Source organism: Marmota flaviventris, chromosome 9 (genome assembly GCF_047511675.1).
Source record: "Marmota flaviventris isolate mMarFla1 chromosome 9, mMarFla1.hap1, whole genome shotgun sequence".
In the NCBI taxonomy this organism is placed as follows: Eukaryota; Metazoa; Chordata; class Mammalia; order Rodentia; family Sciuridae; genus Marmota; species Marmota flaviventris.
This window is the reverse complement of record NC_092506.1, coordinates 11362547-11384526: the sequence shown is the minus strand read 5'-3', so window position 1 is coordinate 11384526 and position 21980 is coordinate 11362547. Positions and strand designations below refer to the sequence as shown.

Here is a 21980-nt window from a genome sequence, read left to right as displayed (position 1 = left end):
CGTCACACGCACCGCTACTTCCGCCATACGCAGGGACGCACCTTCCGGCTTAGGTCCTCCCAGGCGGCCGAAGTCGGCTGTTCTGACGGCTCCGAGTTTCCGGAAGTGCCGCATTGCAGGCTTCCGGTGCGGGTAGGGAAAAATGGCGGTGTTCACCGTGCTCCCGACTGTGGCGCGGGTGAGAGAACGGAGGTTCTAAGGTCCCGGGGGGGTGGCAGCTGGGACTGAATTTCGTCGTCTTCTGTGATCGTGGAGGTTGCAGGGAGCGTTCAATTGCCCGATCGCCCAGATCAGGGGCACTTCCAAAGCGTGGTCTATTCTACAGCTTAGGAGATTCAGGTCGCTTCCATCCTTTGGGGAGCCCACGATGTGCTCGACTGGTAATACTTGGTGATGTCTGGTTGAATGGTCAGTTGTCGTGCGAGACTGACCCAGTTCAGATCTCACCTAGCCCCAGGCAGAGGTAGACCAGCTGTCTGTGATTGCGCCCTTTTACCTACCAGTTTTTAAGCGCCTGTCGTGATTTCACATAGTACCTTGAGCTCTTTATTTTTTTTAATGTAGGCATTAACCACTATAAAACTTACTCATAGTGCTGTTTTTATTGCTTCTCATAATATTTTGTATATTGGGTTTTTATACTTTTAAATTTGCCTATTTCTTCTTTGACCTTTTAAAGGTTGTTCAAGAGTATACTGTAGCCAGACGAGGTGGCGCAAGCCCGTAATCCAAGCTTCTCCGGAAGCTGAAGCAGGAGGATCGAAAGTTCGAGGCCAGCTTGGGCATTTAGCAAGACCTTACCTCTAGAGAATAAAAAATAAAAACAAGGGCTCAAGATGTAGTTCCGCGGTAGAGCGCCCCCTGGATTCAGTCCCCAATAGTGGAGGCAGTTTAGTTTCCACATACTTGTTAATTTCCCAGATTTCCTTCTGCTACTGATTTGCAGTTTTATTCCTGTGCAGTTGGAAAAGATACTTGGTATGATTTTGTCTTCTTAAATTTAAGAATGTTAAGATTTGTTTTGTGATATAACTTGTGATTTATCCTGGGGAATATTCATTCCCCTGCGCACTGAGAGGAATGTGTATTGTGTTGTTGGATGGAATGTTCGCATATGTCTGTTAGTGACATTTGTTCTACAGTGTTATTCAATTCCTCTATTTTCTTTTTGATCCCCTGCTTGGATGGTTTGTCCATTTTTAAAAGTGGGTATTATCCTTTGTTGCTGTTTTTTCCCCTTCAGTTCTACCAGTGTTTGCTTCATATATTTGGATGCTGTAATGTTAGGTGCTTATATGTTCATAATTATTATATCATCCTGGTGAGTTATTGTTTAACAGCTTTGTCTTATGACAGTTTTTTTTAAATATCCATTTTTTTAGGTGTAGATGAACCCAACACAATGCCTTCATTTTTATGTGATGCTGAGGATCCAACCTGGGTCCTGCCTGTGCTAGGGGAGTGCTGTACCGCTAAGCCACAATCCCAGCCCCTTATGACAATTTTTGACCAAGTGTTTTCTTTTCCTGATATCAGTGCTCTCTTGGATGCCATTTGTATGAGGTATCATTTTCCATCCTTTCACTGTATTTATCTGTATGTGTCCTTAAAGCTAAGGTGAGTCTCTTATAGACAGGTTATTGTTGGAGTTTGGGGTTTTTTTTTTTGTTTGTTTGTTTGTTTTGGTACTCAGGATTGAACTCAGGGGCACTTGACCACCGAGCCACATTCTCAGCTCTATTTTGTATTTTATGTAGAGACAGGGTCTCACTGAGTTGCTTAGCACCTCACTTTTGCTGAGGCTGGCTTTGAACTTGCGGTCCTCCTGCCTCAGCCTCCTGAGCCACTGGGATTACAGGTGCCACTGTGCCTGGCTGGAGGTTGGGTGTCGTTTGTATGTGTGTTTTATTTTGTTTTCATCTGTTGGATCACTTAATGTCTTTTGATTAAAAAGTTTAATCCATCTACATTTAATTACTGTAGGTATTACTATAAGGAAGGAGTTGTCATTTTTTGTTTTCCATCTTGTAGCTCTTTTGTCTCTGTTTTCCACTTCTTGCTGTCATCCATTGATTTTTTTTTTTTCTACTCTTGATTTGATTTCTCATTTTCTTTTGTGTGTCCTCTATAGGTGTTTTCTTTGTGGTTACCAGTGGGGTTACATGAAACATCTTCTAACAATCTGTTTTAACCGGATAATTTAATTTCACTTTCATACAAAAACTCTGCTCTTTTACTTCCCCCTTTTGTGTTATTGATGTCACAAGTATACTTTTTAAAAAATATGTATTTTTTTAGTTGTAGGTGGATACAATACCTTTATTTTTATGTGGTGTTGAGGATCGAACCCAGTGCCAAGTGAGTGCTCTACCACTGAACCACAGCCCCAGTCCACAACATATACTTTTTATGTTATATATCCATTAATACTTTTATAGACTCAGTGTTTTTTATACATTTTATATTTAACTTCTACATCAGAATGAAAAGAGATTTACAAAGGGATCCTCTTGTAGTTCCAGTTTTTTGGGAGGCTGAAAAAGGAAGATCCTAGAACCCAGGAGTTCAAGACTAGCCTGGGCAACCTAGCAGGACCACCTCCCCCAATAAAAGTGATTTCCAGGGGCTGGGGATGTGGCTCAAGCGGTAGCGCGCTCGCCTGGCATGCTTGTGGCCCAGGTTTGTTCCTCAGCACCACATACAAACAAAGATGTTGTGTCTGCCAAAAACTAAAAAAAAAATAAATAAATATTAAAAAAGAATTCTCTCTCTTTCTCTCTCTCTCTCTTTAAAAAAAAATAAAATAAAATAAAAGTGATTTCCATACCATTTACAGTATTAACTTTTGAGGGCAGGGGAAGGGGAGTACTGGGGATTGAACCCATGGGCACTTTACCACTAACCTGCATTCCCCAGCCCTTTTTTATTTTGAGAAGCTGGACTTGAACTTGCCGTCCTCCTTCCTCTGCCTCCTGAGCTGAAATTACAGACATATGCTAGTGTGCCCAGACAGCCAGTATTTTTTATCATTCTATGTATTAACTTTACCAGTGAGTTTTATACTTTCATATGTTATTGTTTTCCTATCCAGCATATTGTCATTTCTACTTGACAGGATGTTAAGTATTTCTCTGTTCAACATGTCTTTGTGTGTGTGTGTGTGATTATGGGGATTGAACCCAGGGTCTTGTGCATGTGAGGCAAGCACTCTACCAACTAAGCTATATCCCCAGCCCATGTTCAGCATTTCTTATAAGTCAGATTATAAATCAGGAATAGTGGTGATGAACTCTCCTAGTTTTCATTCATCTTGGAATATCTTTACTTCACCTATACATTTTTTTTTCAATTGGGGATTGAACCCAGGGGCACTGAGCCACTGAGACACATCTCCAGCCCTTTTTTGTATTTTATTTAGAGATAGGGTCTCGCTAAGTTGCTGAGGCTGGCTTTGAACTCTCAATCTTTCTGCCTCAACCTCCTGAGCTACATGATGACAGGCATGTGCCACTGCTCATGGTTTCACCTATACTTTTGAAGGACAGTTTACCAGATGTTGTTTGTTTGGTCAGTATTTTGTTTTTCTTTCAGCATTTTTAAATTATCACCCCACTTCTAGCCTGCAATATTTCTGTTAAGAACTCCTGATAGTCTTATGTGGGATTCTTTCTTGTTGCTTGCAAGATTCTTTCATGTTTGATTTTTGACAATTTCTTTTTGGAAAAACAATTTTTTTTTTTTTTTTTAATACTGGGGATTGAACTCAGGGACACTCAACCACTGAGCCACATCTCCAGCTCTATTTTATATTTTATTTAGAGACAGAGTCTCACTAAGTTGCTTAGCACCTCGCAATGCTGAGGCTGGCTTTGAATTCACAATCCTCCTATCTCAGCCTCCCAAGCTGCTGGCATTATAGTTGTGCACAACTTCACCCAGCAAAACAATTATTTTTAATTAACAAAGGATATAAACATGAACTTGAGAAGCATACTTTTTTTTTATTTAAAGCTATTGATGGCTACAAAGATAACACAAATATATATATATATGTATTTTTTAAATATTTACTTTTTAGTTGTAGTTGAACACAATATCTTTATTTTATTTATCTATGTGGTGCCAAGGATCGAACCCAGTGCCTCGCACGTGTGAGATGATCGCTCTACCGCTGAACCACCACCCCAGCCCAACAACACAAATATATCGTAGTATAAATTTTCGGTAGTAATTTATACTCAATACTGCACAATTGCCTAGGACTTATGGATCTATGCCATGCCTAATATTGTTCCATTTCTGAAATGCTGCCTTGATACTAACAGGGGAAAAAAAAAAAAAAGTGGCTGAACTAGGTACAGTGCTGCCTGCCTGTAATAACAGCTAATTCAGGAGGCTGAGGCAGGAGGATTGCAAGTTCAAGGTCAGCCTCAGCAACTTAGTAAGGGCGTCTCAAAAAATATTTCTTTTTAAAAGCATGAAATTTGGCCAGAATGAGAGATCCAAATTATTAGAACAATTTCCCCACACTGATGATGAAAATCCTCCCCATCCTCTTTAATTTTTATAGAAATTGCTCAGCCAGTTGTGTTACTGTAAGTAACATTAGTCTGCTTATCATGACCAGCACCTATGGCCCGGTAGTAAATATCCCAGTCATTGCTATAAGTAACACAGCTTTGACAAGCTCAGGAAGATGATGCTCGAACAGAATGAGAATTTCAGTTAACAGAAAGTATTTAAGAATGAAGCAAATAAAAACTTTGAAGCTAAATACAATAACTGAATTGAGAAAATTCACTAGAGGTGTTCAAGGACGTACTTGATGGAACAGAAGAACGCACAAACTAAGACAAGCCATTTGAAATTACTGCATCAGAGGAACAGAATTTTAAGAAGAAAGAGAAAAGAAAATGTAGGGGACTTGAAAAACATCATCAAGCAGAAAGTAGGAATCCCTGCCTCAGTGTATACCAGAGTCCTTTAAAGGGCTTGTTAAAAATGCATTTTCCAGGTACTAGAGATTCTGATCCAAAATGTTTAGGATGGGGCTTCAGAAACTGAATTTTCTATATGCTATATTCGTTTGCTTGAGCTACCATAATAAAACACCTCTGTCAGAAAGTGGCTTAAACAACAAATTTATTTTCTCTAGGTTTCAGAGACCTAAGGTCCAAGATCAAGATGTTGGTTGGTTTGATTTCTCTAGAGGCCTGTCTGGCTTTTAGATGGCACTGTCTTGTTGTGTCCTCTGGTCTTTCTTTGTTCATGCACATTTCCTCATGTCTTTTCTGACTGTAGACAGTTTGGTTATAATATGTCTTGGTGTGAACTTTTCTGGGTATGTGCTAGTTAGGGTCTCTTGGACTTCTTGAATCTGGATACCCATTTCCCCCCAAATTTGGAAGTTTTCAGCCATTAATTATTTAAATAAGATTTCTGCCTCTTTTTAGGCTCTCATAATGTGAACATTGGTCTGCTTGATGGTGTCCTCTAAGTCCCCTACGTTTTCTTTACTCTTTCTTTTTAAAATTCTGTTCCTCTGATATAGTAATTTCAAATGGCCTGTCTTAATTTGTTGGTTCTTCTACTTGATCAAGTGTGCCCTTGAACACTTCTAGTGAATTTTATCAATTCAGTTATTGTATTTAGCTTCAGAGTTTTTGTTTGCTTCATTTTAAAATATTTTCTGTTAACTGAAATTCTCATTTTGATCAAGCAACATCCTCCAAACATCTTTGTGAAAGTCATTTTGAATTTCATTTGGTGGTTTATATACCTCTGATTCTCTAGGGTCAGTTTCTGGAGACTTATTTTGGTCCTTGGGATTGAGCCATGTTCCCCTGTTTATTCTTCTACTTTACAAATTTGCATCGGCATCTGTGCATTTAAAAAGCATCCCCCTCTTCTGGTCTATGTGGATTGGCTTAGTTCAAGGAAAGACCTTTATCAGTCAGCCTGGTTAGAGATTCTAGGGGCTTCAGTTCTTTTCTGTGGATGTGTCTTTTTCTAGACTTAATGGGTATAAATTTCCAATTCAAATACTTCACAGTTGTTTTTTTTCAGGCATTCATGATTTCTTGTTCTCTCTGATATCTGAGTGTGATGCTTGGAACTACTGCAAGTTGCTCAGCTCTCTTATTTTCATCGGTCCCTGGACTTCTCTGGTATACCAGGGCTGCCAGTGCTCTGGGTTAGGCAAGACAGAAACCAGTCTCCCACGGAGCTCCCTAAAAAGCCTTTCTCAAGATTGTATCCTTTGGGAGATTAGGGACCATACCATCTGTGTATCCTCAGCTTTCAACACAGTTGAATGATTAGAATACAAACTGTACTGTAAGACTTTTAAAGGAATGTAAAGGAAAGAGAAAATATTTCTCCTGGGACAATTTCTGGAAAGATTGGCTAAGATGTGTTTTGCAGTTCTATTTGGAAGACTGTTTATCCTCTCTGAGCCTTGAATTCCTGGATTCCTCAGATTCCTGGATTCCTAGACTGTAAAGTAGGGACAATATCAGCACAGCTTCCCCACAACTAAATAAAAATATAATTGAGCACCTACTGCAGCACCCAGCGCAACTGTAAATGTTGGCTAAATGACAGTGAAGGTACTCTTGGTTATTTTAAAGATGTTTGTGGTTGGTTTGTTTCAGATGCTGCCAAGGCTCAGCCTGTTGTCTCCTTCGCTCAGTGTGACATCATTCAGACGCTTCTACAGAGGTGACAGCCCAACAGATTCTCAAAAGGACTTGATTGAAATCCCTTTGCCTCCTTGGCAGGAGAGAACTGATGAATCCATAGAAACCAAAAGAGCCCGCCTGCTGTATGAGAGCAGAAAGAGGGGGATGTTGGAAAACTGCATTCTCCTTAGGTAGGGGCACAGCACCCTGGGTGTCAATTCTCTTTGACTGGAGGTAGTCTTTGCAACCTCTCTCTTTCTTGTTTTTAGCCTCTTTGCTAAAGAATATCTGCATCACATGACGGAGAAGCAGCTGAACCTCTATGATCGCCTGATTAATGAGCCTAGTAATGACTGGGATATTTACTACTGGGCCACAGGTACTGATCGTGATAAGCAAACTAATGTGAAAATAAGATGACTTAGCTGATTTGAGTCTGAAATTATATCCTAGGTAGTTTTTCTTCTTTCATTCATGTTATAGGCACTCAGTTCAAACACTGCAAATGTTTCCAAAATGTGCAGAATTTTTTATCAGTTAAGGTTCTTTGGTTGCAAGAGAGAGAAACTTACTATAACTTAAGCAAAAGGGGAGCTTAGAGCTGGGCACTGCGGCACACGCCTGTAATCCCAGAGGCTCAGAAGACAGAGGCAGGAGGATTGAGAGTTCAAAGCCAGTCTCAGCAGCTTAGCAAGGCCCTAAGCAACTCAGTGAGCCCCTGTCTCTAAATAAAATATAAAAAGGGCTGGGGATGTGGCTCAATGGTAAAGTGCCCCTGGTTTTAATCCCCAGTACCAAAAAAATAAAGGGAACTTAGTGGAAGCGTATGTGAAGCTCACGGATCAAAGGGAAGATTGAAGAACCACCGGGCTGGGAATGGAGAAAAATTGTTACTAGTCTCAAGTCGGCTGCTTATCATAGGACAGGCGAGTTAAGTTGAGAGATGAGATATTAAGGCAAAAAAGGCAACTATTTGAAAAGCTGACTGATAGAGAAGTGGGAAGATAAATAGTCATTCGAAGTAAATCTTGATGCTCAGGGCTAGCATTTGCATTTCTAAAGGGGAGTTTTAAGGAAATGAAAACAAACAGGTGCAAATAAAATCAAGAAGTTATTTTTGAACTGCAGGCTACTGTGTCATGAGTGTCTCCTATCTCTGGTTGATGCTGTCTGGACCTCCCAAGGTTCCTGTAACACTCAGTTTCTTGTTGCTGTGGACAACTATCTTAAGCTCTACGTAGACAGACCATAAGTTTCAGGCCTGCCTATGAGCCAGAATTCAGGTTGCTTAAAGGCTGTGTTTATGTCCACTCTGTGTTCTATGATATTACTGGTGCACTAATAAAAAGTCATGAGTTCCATGTTCCACCTGAATTGCTGCTCCTTCATCCTTAGCATGATCCTAGAAAGCTGTTGAAGCTATGTCTGTCCTATCCATTATTTCCATTAACTATCGCTCAGTTACACAGCTACATCTAGCTAAGAGGAAGAAATAATATAGTCTATTCCAAGCACCTAACTACACGGGGGCTTTTGTTATCAATGAAAATAGGAGAAATGGATATTAGGTGACATCTCCATTTGTGCTACACCCTGGGTATCTTGTTTCTGTGTCTTAGTACAGTCATGTACTGTATAACTTTTCTGTATGAGTAATTCATAAGATTATAATCTAGGTTAAGTATACACTTTGCCATCTAGGTTTGTATAAGTATTCTTCATGATTTCCCACAGTAATAAAATCACCTACTGACACAGTTCTCAGAACATATGTCTGTCATTAAACAATGTGTGACTATTAATATCAGGAAATTGAAGCCATCCTGTAAGTTCTAAGTATGAAGAATGAGTGTAGAAGCTTATGTGATTGACTGTTAGAAAGCCCTCAAAGCCTGAATTATTTACTCTGGCCCTTTACAGTACAGGTGTGTTGACTTAATATAATACATTTGAGATCCATCCATGTTGTTGTTTATATCATTAATTCATTCTTTTGTAATGTTGTGATATTCTGGTGTGTGGGTATTCCACAGTTTATTTATCCATTGATCAGTTGAGAGACGTTGGAGTTCTTTCCAGTTGTAGGCATTACCAGTAAAGCTGCCATAAACAATTGCATACAGATTTTGTGAATATAAGTTTTAGTTGTTCTTGAGTAAATACCTAGGAGAAGGCTTTCTGGGTCATAAAGTAAGTGTATGTTTAAATTTGTAACATCTTTTGTAATAGACCAGATAGTAAATATTTTAGGCCATATAGTCTCTATTGTAATTCCTCAACTGCATTTTAGATTTCATATAATTTTCATGTCATGAAGTAATCTTCTTTTGATTCTTTTTTTTCTCTCCAGCCATTTAATAATTATTCTTAGCACACAGGCCATTACAAAATTAGGTTGTAAACCATAGTTTCTCGCCTTCTGTGTTAAGTGAAAGAGGCCAGATTCAGGGAGTACCTATTGTGTGATTGTGTTTATATGATGTTCTGGAAAAAGCAAAACCTCAGGAACAGAAAACAATGATCAATGATTACCAGGGACTGGATGTGAAGGAAGGGATTGATGCTCTTCATTTTCATCAATTCTTCATGTTACCAGCATTTTGGTTATTCACCATTCCCAGAAATATATAGTGGAAAGAACTACAGTGATGTTTTAATTGCCATGTTTCTAATAACTAAGAATATTGAGGATCTTTTCAAGCGTTTATTTACCATTGTATACATCTTTGTTGATGCTTCTCTTCGGATATCCCACCACTATCATTTTTATTAAATTGTGTGGTTTGTTTTCCTATTGAGTTGAGGATTCTTGAGTTACTTTGATTTCAAATCTCTTATCAGATATGTGTCTTGCAAATATTTGTCTTTTCATTTTCTTAACATTGTAATGGAGCAGTTTTTAATTTGGTATAGTACAATTTTAATGGATTGTGGCTTGTGTGTGTGTGTGTGTGTGTGTGCACATGCACATGCTATGGATTGAACCTGGGGGCTTTTACACTAAGCTACATCTCCAGATTTTTTCATTTTAATGATTAATTTATTTAATTTGGGGGAGTCCTGGGGATTGAACTCAGAGGCATTCTACCACTGAGTCACATTCATGCCCTTTTTTTGTATTTTATTTAGAGACTGGGTCTCATGAGTTGCTTAGTGCCTTTCCATTGCTGAGGCTGGCTTTGAACTTGCAATCCTCCTGCCTTATCCTCCTGAGCCACTGGGATTACAGGCATGCATGACAGCGCCCAGCTTTTTATTTCATTTTGAGATAAGGTCTCACTGAGTTCCCAAGATGGCTGCAAACTTAGGATCAAGTAGATGGAATTACAGGCATGCATCACAACACCCAGCTTGGTTTTTGCTTTTGATATTATTAGAAGAACTCTGCCAGTCTAAAGTCACAAAGATTTTCTCTTCTAAGAATATTAAAACTGTTTGATTTTTTTTTTAAATTTATTTTCTTTTCTTTTTTTTTTCCTGTGCTGGGGATGGAAGCCAAGGCCTCAAGTATGCAAGTCAATCATCCTAGTTTCTTATTTTAAGACAGGGTCTTGCTAAGTTACTCAAACTGACCTTGAACTTGAGTTACTCCTTCCTCTGCCTTCTGAGTAGCTTGGATTATTGGTGTGTACCATCAAACCAAATCTTATTTTTGCTTTAAGAAATAAAATCCCTAGGCTCAATCCCTAGTACCACCAAAAAAAAAAAAAAAAAAAATCTACTTGGATTTTGATTGCGGTTGTGTGAAGTTAATAGTTTTTGATTTGCAAAGATATTACTGCATTTATTTAGGTCTTTTTGAATTTCTTTCATCAGTGTACCAGTTTTATACAATCATCCAAACTTAATGGTTTAAAGCAATTGACATTTATCTTAACAATTTCTCTGGGCCTGGAATCCAGGCTTTACGAGGTTGCTGTCAAGGTGTCAGCCCATGGTCCAGTCTCATCTGGAGGCCTTATTAGGGAGAGGTCTGCTTTCATTCTCATCTTGGTATTCTGGTGTTGGCAGGCTTCAGTTCCTCACGGACTTTTCCATTGAGGGTCTCAGTTTTTTGCTAGGAAGTCACCCTCCATTTCTTGTCACAAAAACCTCTCCATAGGCATCAGCAGAGCATGAGAGCTTAGAGGGAAATGAGTCCTCCAACAAGATGGAAGCCACCATGTTCTGAACCTAAACACAGAAGCGACATTCCAACACTTTTGCCTTATTCTGTTGGTTAGAATCAAGTCATTAGGTGGCCCACACTCTAGGGGAGTCTAGGAAGCAGAGATCAGTAGGGGCCCTAGCATTCAGTGTTTCATGGTTCTCACCATATTTTGTTGATTTATATCCAGATATTTCATGTATTTTGGGTTTTATTAGAAATTGTACTTTTTGGTACTGGGAATTTAACCCAGGGGCACTTTACCACTGAGCTACATTCCCAGACCTTTTTTAATTTTTTGAGGCAGGTGAGGCTGACTTTGAATTTGCAAAGTTCAAAACTCCTGCCTCAGCCTCCTGAGTTACTGGGATTATAGGGGTGTGCCACCACATTCAATTATAAAGCGTACTTTATTTATTTTTTTTCAATTTCAATTGTTTATTGCTAGAATGTAGAGAAACAATTGATTTTTTTTTAAATATCGATTCATATCTATGGCCTTACCAAACTTAGTATGGAAGTTTCTTTGTATATACTTTGGGGTTTTCTATGGAGATGGTCAGTGCCATGTGTGAATAGAGGTAGTTTCTTTTTCCCTTTCCAATCTATATGCCTTTTATATGTTTTTCTTGCTTTATTATTGCACTGTCTAGAACCTCAGGTATCATGTTGAATAACAGTGGTGAGAGCAAGTGTCTTTGCCTGTTCCAACTTTAATATCCAGACCCAGTCTATCACCTTTGAGTGTGTTAGCTGTAGATTAGTTGTAAATGTCATTTATCAGATTGAAAAAATTTCCTTCTGTTTCTAGTATATTGAGTATTTTATCATGAGTGGATGTTGAATTTTGTGAAGTGCTTTCTGTGCACCTATTGTGATGATCATTTCTTTAGTAATGTGATGTTTTCCCCTAAGTTTACTAATATGATAAATTGTTGACTGATTTTCAAATCCTGAACCAGTCTTGCATTCCAAGGATAAATATCACATAGTGGGCTGGGGATGTGGCTCAAGCGGTACACGCTCGCCTGGCATGCGTGGGGCGCTGGGTTCGAACCTCAGCACCACATAAAAATAAAATAAAGATGTCGTGTCCACTGAAAAATAAATATTAAAAAAATTCTCTCTCTCTCTCTGTCTCTCTCTCTCTCTTTAAAAAAAAAAAATATCACATAGTCATTGTACAGATTGCTGGATTTGATTTGCTAATACTTGAAGATCTTTGTATCTGTCTCCATTGAAGGATTTTGGTGTATAATAGTCTTTTCTTTTAAAATATATATATTTTTAGTTGTAGGTGGGCACAATACCTTTATTTTATTATTTTTATGTGATGCTGAGGATTGAACCCAGTGCCTCAAGCATGCTAGGTGAGCGCTCTACCTGTGAACCACAACCCCAGCCCCGTGTGTAGCAGTCTTGTAATGTTGTCATCTGGTTTTGATCAGAGTAGTGCTGTCTTCACAAAATGAAGTACTCTTTCCTCTTCCATTTTCTAATGTAAAATGTGTAGAATTAGTGTTATTTCCTCCTTAAATTGATAGAATTTGCTAATGACATTATGTGGACCTGGGATTATCTTTGATGGAAATCTTTTAACTGTAAAGTAAATTTTTGTTGTTTTTTCTTGATAATGGAGATTAACTGATTATGGTTATTTCTTCTAGGGTGAGATTGGGTAATTGTCTTCCAAATATTTGCCATTTCGAACATATAGACATTACATTGTTCCTAATGTTTCTTTTTTCTCTTATGTCTGAGAAGCAGTAGTGGTATCCTTTTATTTCTATTAGAAATTTGTGAGTTTTTCCCCCCTTTTTTTCTTGATCAGTCTCTGTCAGAAGTTGTCATCTTATTTGTCTTTTCAAAGAAGTAGCTGTTTATTTCATTTATTTTTCCTCTATTGTTTCTGTTTTCAATTTCATTGATTTTTGTATTCTTTCCTTTCTTTTGCTTGCCTGGGGCTTAATTTTCTTTTTCTAGCTTTTTTTTTTTTTTTAATAACTTTTATCTCTTTTTTTTTTAATATCTTTATTTTACTTATTTTTTTTTTTTTTTTTTTAAATATTTATTTAGTTAGTTAGTTTTTGGCAGACACAACATCTTTGCTTGTATGTGGTGCTGAGGATCGAACCCGGGCCGCACACATGCCAGGCGAGCGTGCTACCGCTTGAGCCACATCCCCAGCCCCATATTTTACTTATTTTTATGTGGTGCTGAGGATCGAACCCAGTGCCTCATGTGTGTGAGGCAAGCGCTCTGCCACTGAGCCACAACCCGAGCCCCTCTAGTTTCTTAATGTAATAGCTGAGCTCATTGGAGAAAGCTCATTCTTTCTCATAAGCATTTGACACCACAGATTGCCCTGTAAACACTGCTTTGGTGGCATATTACATACTTTGATATGTTATGCTTTCATTTTCCTTCAATTTCTCGGGATCAAAGAGAAAGTCACAAGAGAAATTATATTACTTAAATTATATATTTAAACAACATACTTACAAGTACTTATATTACTTATAAGTATGTTGTTTAAATTTCAAGTATTTTCCAGACTTAGTTTTAAATCCATTTCATAACCTGAAATGTGGGTATCTTGATAAATATCCCATGTACACTTGAACATAAAGTGTTTTCTACTTGGGGGTAATGTGTTCTGTAAGCATCAACCAGATCAGGTTGGTTGATATTGTTCTTCAGGTGTTTTCTGAGCACTTTCTCTCACTTATTCAGAGAGTGATATCGAAGTTTCTAGCTATAACTTTAAATTTGTCTTTTGCTCCTTTTACTTCTCTCATTTTTTGCTTCATGTATTTTGAAGCTGTGATGTTATGTGAAAACATATGCAAGATTATTGTATCTTCTTGATAAATCACTTCCTTTATCATTTTATTATTTATTTTGTCTGTTTTTATTGCTGATAGTGTTCCTGGTTCTGAAATGTCTGATGGTAATGTCCACTAACATTGTGTGATGTGTTGCTTTCTGTCTATATTAGTTTTCTGTTGATACATAACAATTACCACAAACTTATCAACTTTAAACAATATCTATTTATTAGCTTTTGGTTTTGTAGGTGAGACTGAAATCAGTGTCAGACAGTGTCATCTTTGTGTTAGAAAAACAAAGGTCTTATTTTCCCTGTCCTCTCACACAGTCAACACAGATTTGAATTTAATTCTGACAATATCTACCTGGAGTTAGTGTCAGATCCCACAGGTTTGAGAGTTCAGCCTCCAGGACCATGTCCTGCCCCCTTTCTGATGCTAGTTGCAAGCCCCAGGTATTTTACTTGTACCTGTAACTGATCAGCTATAAATCAAGAGTTCCTACAACACCCCACTTGGGTTCAGTTAATTTATGCAAGTTGACTCACAGAATTCATGGAAACAGTTACATTTCCTGGTTTATTGCAAAGGAAATGTCAAAGGATACAGATGAATGCAGAGGGTGAGGCATGGGAGAAGGGGGCACGGAACTTCCATGCCTTGTCCAGGCAAGCCACCCTCCAAGACCCTCTGTGTGTTCTTCGAGTCCTGTCCTTTTGGGGTTTTAAGGAGATACTTTGCATAGCCATGATTGCCAGTAGACTAGGTGGGGAAATTCAGCAAGGCCTGTCCAGATTCTTCTTGGCCTTTCTGTGTAGCATTGTTCCTTCTAAGGTATGTGGCAGGACCCTTTCTCCCAATCCCTAGAATGAGGAGGGTCTTATGACCTACTAGTGGGCAAGGGTGAGTCAGAGAATCTGCTTATGGGCAGCTCCAAGATAGAAAGGGGGAAATGTGAGTTTCTGTAGCCTGCCTTGGGAAGGGAATTATAGGCCAGGAACCAGGATTGAAAACCAAAATTCATAAATCATAATACCACACACTATCATTTTTTTGTATTTAAATTGGGTTTTTGTAGACAGCAAATATCGTGTCTTTTGTATTCAATCCGTTAGTCTCTATCTTTTCACTGCTGTGTTTAGATCATTTATATTTATTGAATTATCAATGTGTTTGAGTTTAGAACTTTTTAGTTGTTTCCTGTTTCTTCTGTTCTTTGTTCCTTTCTCCTTCTGTTTCTGTGTAGTTTTTAAATTCTTTCATTTTTTTCTCCACTCTTTGGTTTATTTATATTTCTGTCATTATTTTTAGTAATTGCCTTTGGGTCTACAGTATACATTTTTAATTTGTCACAGTCTGACCTCAAAAAATATTATATGAATCCTGCCAGGCATGGTGGTGCATGCCTGTAATCCAACCTCCTTGGGAGGCTGAAACAGGATCACAAGTTCTAATCTGGCCTCAGCAAGCTGAAAAGACCCTGTCTCAAAATAAAAATCAAAAGGACTAAGCTGGGCATCGTGGTGGACCCCTGTAATTCCAGCAGCTTGGGAGGTTCGGGCAGGAGGATCGCAAGTTTGAGTCCAGCCTCAGCAACTCAGACAAACCCTGTCTCAGAATAAAAAATAAGACGAACTGGTATATAACTCAGTGGCAAAGCACACTTGAGCTCAATCCCCAATACCCTGTCCCCACTGCATAAAGAAAAAGAAATATTGGGGCTGTAGTTGTGGCAGAGCGCTCGCCTTGTGTGTGTGTGTGAGGCACTTCATTCAGTCCTCAGCACCACATAAAAATAAATAAAAGTATTGTGCCCATCTACAACTAAAAAATTTAAAAATAAAAAATAAATGGAAAAAAAAGAAATATTATATGAATCCCAGCTACTTGGGAAGCTGAGGCAGGAGGATTGTGAGTTTGAGGCCATCTGGGCAGCACAGCAACACCCTGTCTCAAAAAAGGCCTGGCTCAGTAGCATGTGCCTGTAATCCCAGTGAGTTAGGACACTGAGGCAGGAGGGTGGCAAGTCTGACATTAGCCTGGGCAACTTAGTAAGACCCTATCTCAAAAAATAAAAGGGCTAGGGATGTGGCTTAGAGGTAGACCACTGGCCTAGAATATGCTCACCCTGGGTTCCATCCCAGTACTGTAAAGAAAAGGAAATGTGACTTCGTGTGTGACGTCAAGGCTTCCCAGCACACACCAGGTCCTGCTCTCATCTCTGGTGCTCATTGTTGTACTCTGTATTTTTACCCATGCTGTAAGTGACAGCACGTTTCTATTGTTTTACTTAGGACAGTCTAACTAAGGAAAAGAATACAAAATGTATTTTATATTTTCCTTCATTTTAACTATTTCTGGAGATATTAATTTCTTTATATAAATCTGTGTTTCTGTCTGGTACCATAATCCTTCTGCCTGAAGAACTGCCTTTGATATTTCTTGTAGTACAAGTTGGCTGTTTGGAATTCTCTTGGCATTGGATATAGAGTTGTAAGTTTGTGGGGTTTTTCCCCTGGCACTTTATGCGGGCACACTTCTATTTCTAGGCCGTTCGTGTGCACAATCAAGTTGTCTTGACCTGAGTTTAGCTGCACTTGGGTTTGTCTTTGCTTCACTTCCTTTCAGTCATCACCAGCTTCAGATTCCTACAGTGTTGAAATGAGCTGCTTTCTGGTTTGCCTAGTTGCAGATAAGAGGTCTATTGTATTTTTGTTTCTTTCTCTATAATGTCTCTTCTTTCTGAATGTTTTCAGTATCTTATCATTAGTTTGTAGCTGTTGGAATATGATGTGTGTGTTAGTTTTCTGTCACTATCTCAGAGATGATCAACTTACAAAGAAAAGCTTTATTTAATTTAACTTATTTACATTTAAGAAATGAAGTCTTGGCTTGAGGTTTTAGCTCAGTGGTACAGCACTTGCCTATAATGTGTGCAGGCTTCCCACCCCCCAGCACCAAGAGAGGGCTTCCCAGGCTGGCTCTGAACTCCTAGACTCAAGCAATCCTGCTTCAGCCTCCTGAGGAGCTGGGACTGTGCACACGTTCCACCACACCTCACTTTGGAAAGGCTTATTTGACTCACAGTTTGGGAGGTTTCAGTCCATGGTTAGATGGCCCATTGGTTTGGGGCCTGTGGCAAGGCAGGATATGATGGCAGGAAGCAGGCAGCAAAGCAAAGGGCTCACCATAGTCAGGAAACTGGGCAAGGGCTGGGGCAGTCAGGGAGGCTGGCTTTCCACTGTCTTCTTCAAGAGCTTGCCCCAGTGACCGGAAGACCTCCAGTGGGCCCCGCCTCTTAAAAGTTTGCGCCACCTCTCAACAGTACCAGGTGGGACAAAGCCTGTAACACATAGTGGACACTGTCCTTTGAAGAATAGATCCAGACTATAGCAATGTGTCTGGGTGTCGTTTGTTTTGGTATTTATCCTACGTGGGGTTCTGTTGGATCTGTGTTTTGGTATCTTTCATTTTTGTTGGAGAATTCACTGTTGTCCCTTTTGTGTCATCCATTCCCTTTTCTTTGGGGATTTCACTTGCATTTAGATTAGGCAATTTAATATCTCACAGTTTTTGGATTCTCATTTGTGTTTTTTACTCTTTGAATGTTTGCTTGGGTAGTTTGCACTGGGTGATATCTTTTGACCTATCCTCCTGATTATTTCCTTGTGTCAAATCTCAGGATAAGCCTATTGAGTCAGTCTGCGTATCTATTTTTAGCATTTCTATTTGACTTTTAGAGTTTCTGGCTCCCTGTTGGAATTCTTCATCTGTCCGTACATTTTGTCTGCTTCTTCCACTAGAACCTTTAATACGAGTTATAGTTATTTTATTTCTATTTTTACTTTTTGGTTTTGGGTACCAGGGATTGACCCCAAGGGTGCTTAACCACTGAGCCACATCTCTAGCTCTTTTTATTTTTTATTTTGAGATGGGTTTTGTTGAGTTTTGAAGCCGGCCTTGAACTTGCAATCCTCCCCAGTCACTGAGATGACAGGCATGTGCCCCCACGCCTGGCAGTTATGGTTACTTTAAATCCCCTGTCTCCTAGTTCTAACATCTGAGTTCTCCTTGAGTCTGTTTCTGTTGATTTCTTTGTGTTGATAGTATATTTGTTTTGTTTTTCCTAATTTTCTGACTGTGTATCATCATATTTAATTGATGTTGATGTCATGGGAAAGACATTAGAGACTGTGGCTGGGGGGTTTATTATGCCTTGAAGTGGGCATACTTCTCCTAGGCTGTTCTACAGAGGATCAAGTCAGTGGATTAGAAGACAAGCTCTCTGTTTGGGTTGGTTTGGTTTCTGAGCATCACCAGCTTCTAGTGCTCGGGGTACAAGCTGTTTCCCAGGGCATTTCTCCATATTCCTGTTCTGCCCTCATCTCTCAGTCTTCCCTGTACTTCTTGTGCCCCACACGGACGCTCTCTTTGTCTTGCCCTCCCCCAGCGGTGAATCCCTGGTGCTTTCCTCGGTGCTTGCTAGTCTGGGGGAGGAGTAGTTGGGAGGGCCTTCCTTCTTATCCCTGTGCAGCCTAGCTTCAGGTCACCCGTGGGCCTGGCTCCTGGAGCTGTAGTTCTCCATGATGCTGTCCCCTCCCAGGGGTTAGAGTTTCTTGTTGTTCTTTCACCCTTCTTCCAGCCTGCGTGGGTCCTCCCCCTGCACGCTGTGGAGACAGGGTTTTCTTGCCTGTACTTGGCCACTGGAGGCTTTTGTTCTGTAGAGAAGGAGGACCTGGCCTGGGCCTTGTGCTCTTTTACCACCTGGGCTACTCCTCCTTTATGGGCTGGGTCACTGAGGGAGCTTCCGCCAGCCTCCTGCTCTGTACCGTCTTCATCAGGAGGTGCCAGCGGAGGCTTCTTAGGAAGAACCCGCGAGAGGGTGCGAGCTCTCCTTGGCTGTGCGGCTCCCAGGGCTCAGGCCAGCACATGCTGGGCTTTGGACAGTTCCTAGAAGTTTTACTGACTTCTTATCTGTTTGTGTCCCACCCAGCGTCTTGGCCCTGTGCCCTGACAGGTGAGAAGAATGGAGCAGCTTTCCCTCTGAGGGCTTCTCATTCCTTATCCATTAGTTCGGTTGCCTCGTGACCCCAGCTCTCCGACAGCTTCAAGAAAAGTCATGATATTTCTCATTTTCTGGCTTTTCCTTATTGTTAACGTGAACTTGATGTTCTTTCCAACTTTCTATATGCTAGGAGGAGGCCTAGATTTCTTGGGTCCCCCTTTTCCTTGAGGAGTCCATTGTCACAGAAAGCCCAGAACACTTACCAGCCCAACCCTGTGCTGAGTTGGGGGAATCTAACTTAGTTTCAAGGAATTCCCTCCCTAGCGTTGTACTGAGTCTTGATAGGTGGGTAATTCTGGAGTGCCTTACCTAAGCTTTGCCAGTGAGAGGCTTTGTTTCTAATTGGCATTGTGTGTGTGTGTGTGTGTGTGTGTGTGGTAGTGCTGAGGATTGAACACAGGACCTTGCGAATGCTAGGCAGGCACTCTACCAACTGAGCTGTAGCTATAGCCCCAGCCCCCCTCTAATTGGCATCTTAAGCAAGGGTGAAAGACAGACTGGTGCTGGTAGTGCACCACCTGATTGCCGCTGCTTGGCTGAGCCTGGCACTCTTGTTTTTCTGCTCTCCGTGCTGCCTTGTTGCCTGCTCACCGACATGTGGTTTTCCAGGTTCGGGTTAGTTTTATGAGTTCTAATAATCCTCCAATAAATTCCTTTGTGCTTCAGTTGCTAGAGTTATTAAGTTTTTTTCACTTATAACCAAGGACTTCTAACGGATAAAGAGCTTTTATTTGAGGGAATGTATAGAAGAAACACAATTCATTAATCCCTCTTTGCAATGGGGAATACATTTCAGGATCCCAGTGGAGGCCTGAAACTAGGTAATACCGAATCCTGGATAGCCTACGTTTTCCCTATGTGCTCTGCGGTGTCGCTGCATAGTACCAAAGTTAATCTGTCCTCCTGTGTTTTATGCCCTGGTGCCTCCTTTGTATCACTACATTTAACCTTTGGGGTCATTATTAAGTAAATAGAATTTTACAGTCAATCTGAAAAGAACAGCTACTGAGTGACTGATGGGTGGGTATAGCATGGATACACTGGATAAAGGGTGATTCATATCTAAGGTGGGCTAGAGCAAGATGATATGAGATTTCATCATGCTACTTGGCATAGCATGCAATTTAAAACTTATGAATTTTTTATTTCTGGAACTTTCCATGTAATATTTCTGACAGGTAACTAAAACCATGGATAATGAAACTATAGGACAGGAGAGACTACTGTACGCAGAAAACAACTGACAGACTAAATGTAAAGCAAAGTAGTAGAGCCCAAATTGTGCAGGTCTGGAGTCAGCAAATTTGTTCATAGAGAACCAGATAGTAAATGTTTTAATCTTGCATCCATATGCTGTCACCACATTCAGTTCTGCCATTGTAATGCAAAAGAAAAAAGAAACCTATAGATCAGGTGCAAATAAATAGGAGTGGCTGTTTCCATATAACTGTTTACAAATAGAGGCTGACATGGTTTGTCACCCCTGGTGTAGTTTAATGTTACATATATTTTGTAGAATGGAGACAGTCTGTATATCTATCTGTGGTTCCTGGCCAAGGCCAGAGTTTCAAGTTTTAAGATCTTTAGTCTGATCTGATGCCTGTAATCCCAGCAGCTCAGGAGGCTGAGGCAGGAGGATCACAAGTTCAAAGCTAGCCTCAGCAAAAGCGAGGTGCTGAGTAACTCAGTGAGACCCTGTCCCTAAGTGAAATACAGAATAGGGCTGAGGATGTGGCTCAGTGGTTGAGTTCAATCCCGGTACAAAAAAAAACTTTAGTCTGAGCATTGACTGCTTGTGGCATAATTCTTTCTGCCCACTATTCTCTTGCAGAAGCAAAACCAGCCCCAGAAATATTTGAAAATGAAGTCATGGCACTGCTGAGAGACTTTGCTAAAAACAAAAACAAAGAACAGAGACTGCGTGCCCCAGATCTTGAATACCTCTTTGAGAAGCCACGTTGAATTGTGAACTGTGCACCACTGCCTGCCCTGGGACTCTGGCTGTGGACGGTAACCACTTATGACATTGGCCTCAGCTTCCTATTGCTCTTAGACATTGCCCCCTCAAGTGATGGACACATCTCTCTCCCAGGACAGACATGTAAATGTGCACTGTGACTCGCACTGACATTTTTTTGTTGGACTCTGAGCCTGTAATGTAGTTTGTCAGTGCTGTGGGCTCTCGGCCTGCTTTGTCTGGCTGCTGTAGTGCAGGTCTGCCACAAGAGGGCACTGTAGGAGAGGCAACTGCGCCTTGCTTTTCTCCTGCCCCAGGTGTGCTCAGTGAAAGGCCTGAGCCAGGCTGTGCTGAATGAAAAGCTGCCCTCCCACCCCTTCACCCCAGTGGCCCTGGGCTTTGTAGAAGTGAAGTCCCCCCTTCCAACCAGGGATGATCCTTTCTGCCCCCTGAGTGGAACCCGTCAAAGACACAGCGGGCAGAATGAGGGCAGCATGCGGGAGTGGCGTGGGCCTAAGAGTCAACGTCTTCATCATCAGATTTCTTTTAAAACGTGCACTTTGTAAGTTGAAAGATCATGAATATTAAAGGATATTGAAAAAAGGAAATTGACGGTTTTCTAACTCACAATTATTTTCATTTTGTCTATTCTCATATAACCCATAGTCATATGTTTATGGAGTTTTGCAAGGTCATAATCATAGGTTTTCTTTCCAAGTAACCCTTTCCCCCTCATTTCTGTAGTCTTCACAATTATTTTAGTCAAATAGTAACAATACATTACATGCAGTAGTTAGAATGAATTAGTTGGGAGTGTTTAGTTCTGAAACCTCTGCAGAGAGCTCTGTGCTGCTAAAGGTGGTCTCGTGGAGGGGCTTTGCCCTCAGACCTGTTAGAACTGAGTCAGGCACGCAGACCGGCTGGGAGCATCTAAGTGTTGGCCAGAAGATGGCCAGAATTGATGAGCACAGAGCCGCGTGGAGGAAGTATATTCCCAGCATTGTTGAGTTCCATGAATCCCTTGGAGCCTCCGCGTGGATCTGGCTCCCCCTTTAGTGGCCCTAGCCAGGGAGGGAACCAGCCCTTACTTACCTCATCTCATGGAAGCTGCATAGCGCTCCCACAGACACATGGTGCTGGGCTGGGTGGGGGTGGGGAGTGAGTAATCTGCAAGTTCAGGTAGTTAGTTAGTCAAAAGCCAGAATTTACTGTAATCCAGCCTGCCTACACAGCTCCTGAACTTTTTGCTAAAAGTCTTTACCTTATTGCTGAAAATTTAGTAGAAATCTGCACTTGGGAAACT

The 21980-nt window shown here is 40.5% G+C and overlaps 1 protein-coding gene across 2 annotated transcripts; it reads left to right on the top strand.

Moving 5' to 3' along the window:
• Positions 1-72: 72 nt before the first annotated feature.
• Sdhaf2 (succinate dehydrogenase complex assembly factor 2) lies at positions 73-21285 on the top strand. Of its 2 annotated transcripts, none has more exons than XM_027944602.2 (4): positions 73-178; positions 6654-6871; positions 6950-7059; positions 20552-21285. In XM_027944602.2, the coding sequence occupies exons 1-4, from the start codon at positions 143-145 to the stop codon at positions 20680-20682; spliced, it is 495 nt and encodes a 164-aa protein (XP_027800403.1). In that variant the 5' UTR covers positions 73-142; the 3' UTR covers positions 20683-21285. The 2 variants fall into 2 exon arrangements, with proteins under 2 accessions (XP_027800403.1, XP_027800404.1); XM_027944603.3 differs by lacking the exon at positions 73-178 and adding an exon at positions 744-978.
• Positions 21286-21980: the final 695 nt, after the last annotated feature.